Raw genomic sequence first — 8,945 nt, forward strand, 5'->3', positions numbered from 1 at the left:
CTTCTTTCTGAAGAGAAGAAATTATGCAGGGAACATTAATTCTGGCATTTCCTAACTTCTGAATGCCTGACTCTGCACCATTATGTTCCTTTAATGTATTTTTGGGTATGATTCTATATACTCTAAAGGGTGAAACAGATGTCTGGTACTGATTGCACATAAAAGTCATATTGCTAAAGTGTCATGACTGTTGGTAGTAGTTTAAATACTATAAATGCAAGCAAACAACAGGGATTAAACACATTTGCACAAGGTCAAATCTACACTTAAAGGCTTCTCTCTGGAGTATGTTATGCACCATTCCAGACGTGCTGCACTAATCTATTGAGGAAGGGGTTTTGTAAACTGGTTATAAAAGATAACTGAAGGGAGGATTCAAGTACCTGTGCAATATTCAAACCCCACTATTAGTTTTGCTGAGTTTCATAGAATCACAGAATGGGCTGGGTTGGAAGGGACCTCAGAGATCATCAAGTCCAACCCTTGATCCACTCCCCCCGTGGTTCCCAGCCCATGGCACTCAGTGCCACATCCAGGCTCTTTGGAAATCTCTCCAGACACGGAGAATCCACTACTTCCCTGGGCAGCCCATTCCAATGCCTGATCACCCTCTCCAGAAAGAAATTCTTTCTCATCTCCAACCTAAACCTCCCCTGGCACAACTTGAGACCCTGCCCTCTTGTCTTGCTGAGAGTTGCCTGGGAAAAGAGACCAACCCCCCCCTGGCTCCAACCTCCTTTCAGGGAGTTGGAGAGAGTGATGAGGTCTCCCCTGAGCCTCCTCTTCTCCAGCCTCAACACCCCCAGCTCCCTCAGCCCTTCCTCACAGGAATTCTGCTGGATCCCTTCACAGCCTCCTTGCTCTTCTCTGGACCTGCTCCAGCACCTCAATCTCCTTCCTGAGCTGAGGGGCCCAGAACTGGACACAGGACTCAAGCTGTGGCCTCATCAGGGCTGAGCACAGGGGCAGAATCCCTTCCCTGGACCTGCTGGCCACGCTGTTCCTGAGCCAGCCCAGGATGCCATTGGCCTTCTTGGCCACCTGGGCACACTGCTGGCTCCTCTTCAGCTTCACGTTTGCCAAGCAAGAGAAGAAAAAATGAATATGAAAGAACACAGGAACATGAGAGAAAAAAGGTGAAAATATTCTGGTAGAAATATCACCTAAACTGTCACCAATATGAACAACATAAGCTGGAGTTACTTTTAAGAATGGCCAACACACAACTGCTTTGCACACAGAGGGAAAAAAAAAACAAAAACAAGGTGCTTAACAAAAAATATCTGAAGGGTTTTCCCCCTTGACATCTCACTTACACAACCCTCACACTTGGCTGTTTTGGTGAAACATCTCTTGGTGGCAGAATGGAAAACCCGCATGTACACCACAGCGTCCTCTACTACAGGGAAAGTTCCTTACCCTGTCCCCCCCTGGAACTTTCAGATTAAGTTCCCAGTTTTTTATCTGTTCTACTTCATTATACACCCTTCCTCACACTAGTTTTCAGTACTATCAGATGTCTTTATAGACACACAAGAATGCTGATCTGCTCAGCAGCCACACTTCCTCTACACTGGGATTTTGCAAACTGAAGGAATTTGAGATATGCCATGACAAAGCATCCATCTGCTAGTAAAGGCTGGTGACTAATGGAGACTGTTGGTTAATAGTTCCCATACATCAAGCTGTTCAACTACACCATCAGAGTCTAGAGAAGAGAATTTACATGCAGACATGTAAAATGACAACAAACATCAGAGTAATTTTACAGAACAGACCAAGCTTCAAAGGGGGGGAAGCAAAATATAAATAAATTTACCAAAAAAATTTGAAATTTCTCTTAAAAAACCAGAGGAAAGGATGTTCTTAAATTATGCAGAACAACACGTTCTTTATCATATGTCATGTGGCAGCTGGAAGGGCAAGATAATGCAAGGAGGGGAAAAAAGGTCTCTTCTGTTTTTTACCGTTAGAATAATTTACAAAGCCCTGCTCTCTGCAACTGCCAAAGTCCTCTCTGAAAGAAACCTCCCAGTGTATTTCTTACACAGATTCCTAGTAAAATATTCATCCTTAGTTAAAGGCTGTTGGACCTCTCTGGTTGAACGCTCTTTTCTTTCCATTTAACTTTTAGAAAAAACAGAATTTGTTGTAGCTTTTATTTTGGATGTAGGCAAATTCTTGTATTAAAAAAAAAATCCTAGGGAAAAAAAAAAAAAAAAGTAATTCAGCCTTTGGTTCCTTTTCAAAGCTCACCAATCAGGCCACATCCAACCTGCCCATCCTTGCTTTGACTACTCAGCAGAAATCCTAAATTCAAAGCACAAGTTTCAACACCAGGAACCCTTTCCTCTTCCAGACACAGGAGGGGGAGCTGAAGGAGCTGCATTTACAGAAATACAAAGTGAGCTCAGTACCTAGAAATGAAGTCTGAATGCTGCTCCACAATATTTATGATACCCATTCTTCCCCTCCAGAAATTTTGCTGTTTTCCTCTCCAGGATACATTGCTCAGAGGCAAGGCTCCAGCCACAACTATTCCCAGCCCTAAGTGTGAGGGAAGAGCCACGGGTCTGTAATGCAACAGCACCCAAACAACCCTTCCCTTTTTGAATCTCATGGTGCCACAGAAATATACACATATTGTACTATGAAAGTACAATTTAAATGAAACTTACAGTTGACACAAAACAATGGGGATGGATGAAACACTGAGCAGATGCAAAGTGGTGCAGAAGGGTGATGAGCAAGTAGTTGAAATCATGTTTTCCAATCAGAATGGTTACTGTAACTTTGCTTTTCAAGTTGTATTTCACCACAGCCTTTCCCTTCCTTTTATCACAGGTTTTCTCATGAGGTGAGCTATGGCTTCACCATTCCCCAGGCACACCTATGCTGCCACAAACCTCTGCTATGCCTGTAATTCCATCAGCAGAAGCAGAACTGTGGTTATACAGTTAATTTTACTCACAAAAGTGACTTCACTACAGCAGAGAGAAGCTCTGTGTTGCTGGGATGACCACACCACAGCAGCTGCACCTCCCAGGAAGGCCTTGACGACTTAGGCCCATTTTGGGGAGGATACAGCATGAAAGCCAACTTTCTGGGTGTCCAAATTCCTGCCAGTCTTCCATCCCATGCGAGATTAAGTGGCTGGATCATGGGCATTTAGTTCTAATTTACTGCCCTGGGTTACATTCAGCAAGCTAGCACAAAATCCATCCCATGTGTGATACCTAGAGTGGAGGAATAAAGGTAATCTAAGAGCTTTCCCACACCCTGAAGTATAAATCCAAAGATGTGGCATCACATCTCTGCAGGCTGGAGGCTTTCACAAGAACACTTGCTATAAAACATTCCTTTCACTAAACCTGATTCCCAGATGATTGTGAGGAATACAGCTCAGGACCCCAGCAAAGGAATTCAAAGCATTAAAAAACCAAAACTAAGTGTTTCTTCAGTTTTTTGAATGCACAGGAAAGTTTTTCATTTAAAATATTCACAGCTTTCACTAGTGTGTAAACATACCAAATAATTAAATAACTGAGACAACAAAGGGATGCAGAGGCTTGCCCTCAATTTTTTAAAAATGCTGCTTCCCAACTGAGAAGAATCAGTGGCTAATTACTCTGAAATTACTCTGAAATACAACCTCCTCAAGTCCCTAGCCAACCTCTGACAGTCACTTCTCTTGCTGCAGGCACAGTATTTCTTGAACTAGCTGAAAAATAAGAAAAAAAAAGGGGGAACTAAAATGGCATGACAGCATTTTCCTGTCAGCCAATACAATTATATGTTAAAAAAAAGTCATGTCAGCTAGTCCCAAGCTTTTGAAGGAGATTATAACCAAAATCTCCATAAGACAAAAAGTTTGGCCTTCTGCTAATAAGAAATAAATAATCAAATGAATTTGCACAACATGCTTACATGTGGTGTCTATTTGTCATAATATGGCACAAAGTTTTTATCTAACAAAATATCTAACAAAATATATCTAACCAAATATATCTAACCAGATGTATCTAACCAAATGCTTTTTAATGAATTTCTGATTTTCATTCAATAGAGCTTGATGCAGAAGTAAAAATTAATCAACAGAAAAACTAATGCAAAAAAAAAAAAAAAAAAAAAAAAAGCATAATTGACCACTGCATAAGAAAAATGCCTAGAAATCCAAAGGCCAAAGAGGTTAATAAGTATATATATACATACACACTACAGACACAGCCTTAGGTTTCTAGTTCAGAAAACCCAGTGTAAAACAATATTCAGCAATGTGCCAATTAAAACTTAGCTGCAAGGATTAGCATTTGTCACATGAAAATAAAAACACTCAAAAGGAAAACCAGGATAATTAATACTTATATATATTACTATGATTTCTTTATGTACTAATATCTAAAGTAAGCTTGCAGGAACACTGGACAATACTGAGCACCCAGATACATTTTAAGAGATGCAAATGTATTGGGTCTGCATCAACCTGAACTGTCTGGTTTTTGTTTTGAACAAGTTTCAAAAGTAAAGCCCTCCAAAATGTGCTGCTTCAGCCCTGCTCATCTCATTTACTGAGAGACAGGGACTTGACTGTCCGTAACACAACCCTGTCTGTCAGGGACAAGTGACCAAGGCAATGAAAAGCTCATCAGGAACAGTGATAGTCTGGGCAGAAAATATAATGTTAATACCCAACAGAAATAACAGCTATGGCAGAGTTTATGGGAAGATTGTTCACTCAGTCTCTGAGAGACACTTCCTTTCAGGAATGTGTATGAATTATTGGAAGCTGGGCTCACTCAGTGTCAGATGCCAACTCAACACACACACACTGGAACACGTTACAGTCTCCCACTGCTGACAGAAAGAATTCCAACTCCAATTCCCTTTCCCTACAAAAGCAGCTGCCAGCAGGAGTTATTCTTTACACCCCTCACAGGCGCTGGTTTCTCAAGGCCTGGCCACAAAAGGTCCATCAGAACCCGGCACCCAAACGCCGCCACAGCGCAGGGAGTGCTTCAGCCTCAAGTTGTCTGGGCCCCAACTTCTCCAAGACTTTATCAGCCGCAACCAAACCACCCTCGGGGAGCCTCACTCCATGTCCCCCCCTGCCCCAGCTCCTCCGGCCGGGCCGGCGGCACCGGTCCCCCCCCGAACCCCGCCGTGAGGCGAGCGCTGAGAACCGGGCGAGGCAAGGACGAAACGGGGCCGTCCCCGCGGAGCCGGCGGGCCCGGTGCCCCGCCTCAGCCCCTCACCGCCCGTCCCCGGCCGGGATCCCCACGCACCTGGCCGCTCCCCGAGCCCCGCCGCCGCCCGCTCCCCGCCAGCCAGCCCTGAGCGCAGGCGGCAGCCGGAGGCCGCAGCAGAAGGAGGGCGAGGAGCCGGCGCTTGCGGGAGGCGGCTGCCAGGAGGCTCCGCGGAGCCCTCAGCACCGCCATCTTGTGCGGGCGGCAGAGGAGAGGATTGTGGGACGGCGGCGGACTCGGCGGGAGGAGCGGCGGGCGGAGCCCCGCTTGAGCTCCCGGTCCCGCACGTCGCTATGGCAGCAGCCGGATCCGCGGCCGGAGTCTGCCAGGGCCGCCCTCCCGCTCGGGAGAGCCCTCGCTCTGCCGGAGCTGCCTCGCAGCACGACCATGGCACCGGGCCGGTGGGCAGCGAGGCCGCCCTCAGCTTCGCCATGGCGGGGTCCGGGTGCTTTCCCGCCGAGCTGGGGAGAGGCCGAGCTCTTCCCGAGCCGTCTCCGCCTCGAGAGAATTTTTGTTCCGCCCGTACGGATAGAGGCAACCTCAGAGAGCAGCTGGCCTGCTGAAACACGGGTGTTCTCACACACAAACCACGCATCTGGAACCGCTCCCCGCGGTCAGCAGCTGCATTATCGTGTCGAGACTCCCCGTGTCTCGCCTCTTCCCTAGGGAGCCTCTCCGGAGTATTTCAGCACTTCCAGGCTCTCTCCGCACACAGCTGGGCACCAACACCTCTGTCAGACACAAAGAGGGCCCCGGGCGGGCACACATCCCCCTCGGCAGGTTTTGGGGCCCCCGAGGAGCAATGACTCGCTCAGCTGGGGCAGAGCCAGGCCCCGGCTCAGCGTGAGGGGACGGAGACCCCGAGGTGGCACCGGGCATGGGTGGCACAGCCCCACGCAGAGCTCATGCGGTATTCCTCACCCTTCCCAGGGTTAAGCAGAGAGCTGCCTCCCAGGACTCCCTCGGGTAACACCGCTCAGCCATAGGTCCTTTGAGACCAGGATAAGGCAGCAATAGTCTGGTTCCTAATTAAACACCAATTCATGAAGATTGAGAGAGATGCCGTGGATCACACTGACAATGGCCTGGCTGCTGCCAGCTCATTGGCATGCAGAGCCGTGAGGAAGCAGCAGCTCTGTGTGGCATTTTTAATCACATAAAGATTTCTTCAAAGCTACCAGAGCTTGACTGCTGATGCTCTTGCCTTGAGGGAGAGTTGTAAGCTCATTTGCAGGGGAGAAAGACAGACAGAGAGACAGAGAGGGAGAGGACAGTCGGCTCAAAGCTGATTTTTAATGAGGCAGCCTCTCTCTAGCCTGCGCTTTGATACGCAACTTTGCTTCTGACCAGGATTCACTTTAAAAGACAGAGGTGACATTTCTCTGTCACTAATCTAATTCTTCATCGTAATTGCATTTGCAAAGCGTGGTCTGAACAGTGCCGCCCAGTGGCATCGGGCTTAAGGAAAAGCAGAAATTCTGGGCTTGTGGCATCCATACCTCCCCTTCCTCTGAGCTGCGTTCCCTTTGCAACATGGAAATTTGAGCAGGCACCGTGCGGTAACTGTGACTTTTCCACCAGACTTTTTGTGAATGGAACCCTCAAAATTCCTAACGTGGACTTTTCCCACACCACCTCCCAAAGCACCATAAAATAATATGCTGCCAAAATTAAAATATGAAATGTTAAAATGCCAGGGCTTGAGAAGAAGGACAGTGTGCTGAATGTTAGACTCTAACACAGCCACATCGGGGATGTCTCAGTGTCCCCAGCAGCAAAATGAAGATAAAAAATGAAAATACTCCTGGCACATGGGGTGTTGGCATGAAGACTAATTTGCTAGTGTCTCTCAGCACTTTGAAAGCATCATCTGCCTAATAAAAGATACTGGAACTTAGTGCTTAGGTAGTTTTTTCCTGTAAGAATCATACATCAGGGTATAATGCAGAAGCACAGAAATTCCAGTGTGAAGGTATTACATACCTCATAAAATCAAGGCATTTCAGAGAAAATAAACTGTAATTAATTTACTCTATTTATTTCAAAGTAGATGAATTGGGGAATATGTAGTCAGAATGGACTACAAAAAAAAATGACACTTGCAAATAGCTGTGAACTGTGAATAAAGGGCAGAATGAAAAAAATGAACTGCAAGAAAATGAGGCTTTATAAAAAGCTATAAAAATTGGCTCAAATTATTCCCATTGGTATATTTATTCAGGCATTTTGAAGCATCCTTTTTTTATCACAGGATCCTCAAATCTGAGGTTGACATTGTTCCTTATAAACCCATTCTCATCCCGAATATGTTTGATTGTGTTTAATCCTGAGCAAGAAATAATAACAAGCCCCATGCTTATTTATAGTCTGGTAAGAAGTAGAGCTGGCACCTTCTATAGAATCATTGAATCATCTTGGTTGGAAAAGACTTTAAAGGATCATCCAATCCAACTGTTATCCCAGCACTGCCAAGGCCACCACTAAACCATGTCCCTCAGCACCTCCGGGATCCCTCCAGGGATGGGGACTCCTGGGCACCCCGTGCCAGGGCCTGACAATCTTTTCAGGGAAGAAATTGTCCCTCATACCCAATCTAAACCCAAATGAAACCAGTTCCACTGTGCAGAGAACGTAGCCAAGGGAGCATTGCTAAGAGATAAATTGCTAATAGGTTTGTGAATGCTGAAGTACCAGAAGAACTATTAAGAAATCCCATTGATTGTGTGGACAGAAGATGGTTCTGACTCACCTCATCCAAGGAAAAAAGCATTTCTAAAGATGGGATTGGGATATACTAAACCCTTTGAGGGTTCTGTTAAAATGACTTAATAATGCCAAGCTACAAAGCTCTGGAAATTCTTGGAAAAGAAAGGTCTGAAAAAAAATGTCCTACCTCAGAATGCCCTCTGATGAAAGCTAAATCCCAGACAAGAGTGTCACTTCTGGATCTCAGCCACAAAACTACGACACTATCTGTCAGCTGGAGGAAAGGGAGAAAAATTTTGGAGCTGACCTATAGCACAGTCAGATCTACATCCTTAATATAATGCTTCATGCCTGCCTAAATGTCTAAATATAGGAACTGTGTTGTTAATATATGAATTTCCATACAGAGTTTCTTCCTTCCTTTTTACCTCCCCTCTACTTTGCATTAGGAATGGTTTCTAGGTATTTGATAAACACTGAGACAATTCCCTGGTATGAAAGAAGGGAAAAAAATAACCCAGCCAAAATTAGTGATGAAAAAAATAAAATTGTGTATATCAGTGAACTATTCTGACATCACACTGGTAGCATATACAGTAACATGGTATTTCTTCAGTATGATGTGGCTGATGATTGTTTCAGCCAGCTAAGAGGCAATGAAGAATAATTTGATGACTCACTCATATTTCCAAGGATTCCTTGAGGTTTAAATGCCTCAAGCATTAACAGCTTCGCTAGTAAAGAGTCTTACAAAATAATACCATGAATTTTCCTCAAATGAGAATAGTTTGTTTACGTTCTCCTTCTGTTGTTCTTGACTAGTTTTTCATAAGTAATATGGAACTGTTAATAATTTAAACAAACACTGGGGATCAGCATCAATATATGAACATTATACACCCTGTGAACCTAAAAATATATTCTCCTGTTTGTTTGCAATGAAGGTAATGATGACAGCAGATGGCTAGTCTGCAGTGTTAAAAGAAAAACTGACA

The 8,945-nt window shown here is 45.0% G+C and overlaps 1 protein-coding gene across 1 annotated transcript in view; it reads right to left on the minus strand.

Annotated features, from left to right (window-relative positions):
* ABCB7 (ATP binding cassette subfamily B member 7) overlaps positions 1–5,453 on the minus strand; it is a 38,790-nt gene extending 33,337 nt beyond the window's left edge. The window contains exon 1 of the mRNA XM_030448876.1: positions 5,284–5,453. Within this exon, the coding sequence (XP_030304736.1) occupies positions 5,284–5,436 (153 nt within the window). The 5' untranslated portion in view covers positions 5,437–5,453. The remainder of the gene's footprint in view (positions 1–5,283) is intronic.
* Between the last annotated feature and the right edge of the window lie 3,492 nt (positions 5,454–8,945).

Source organism: Calypte anna, chromosome 4, assembly GCF_003957555.1.
Source record: "Calypte anna isolate BGI_N300 chromosome 4, bCalAnn1_v1.p, whole genome shotgun sequence".
NCBI classification, from domain to species: Eukaryota; Metazoa; Chordata; class Aves; order Apodiformes; family Trochilidae; genus Calypte; species Calypte anna.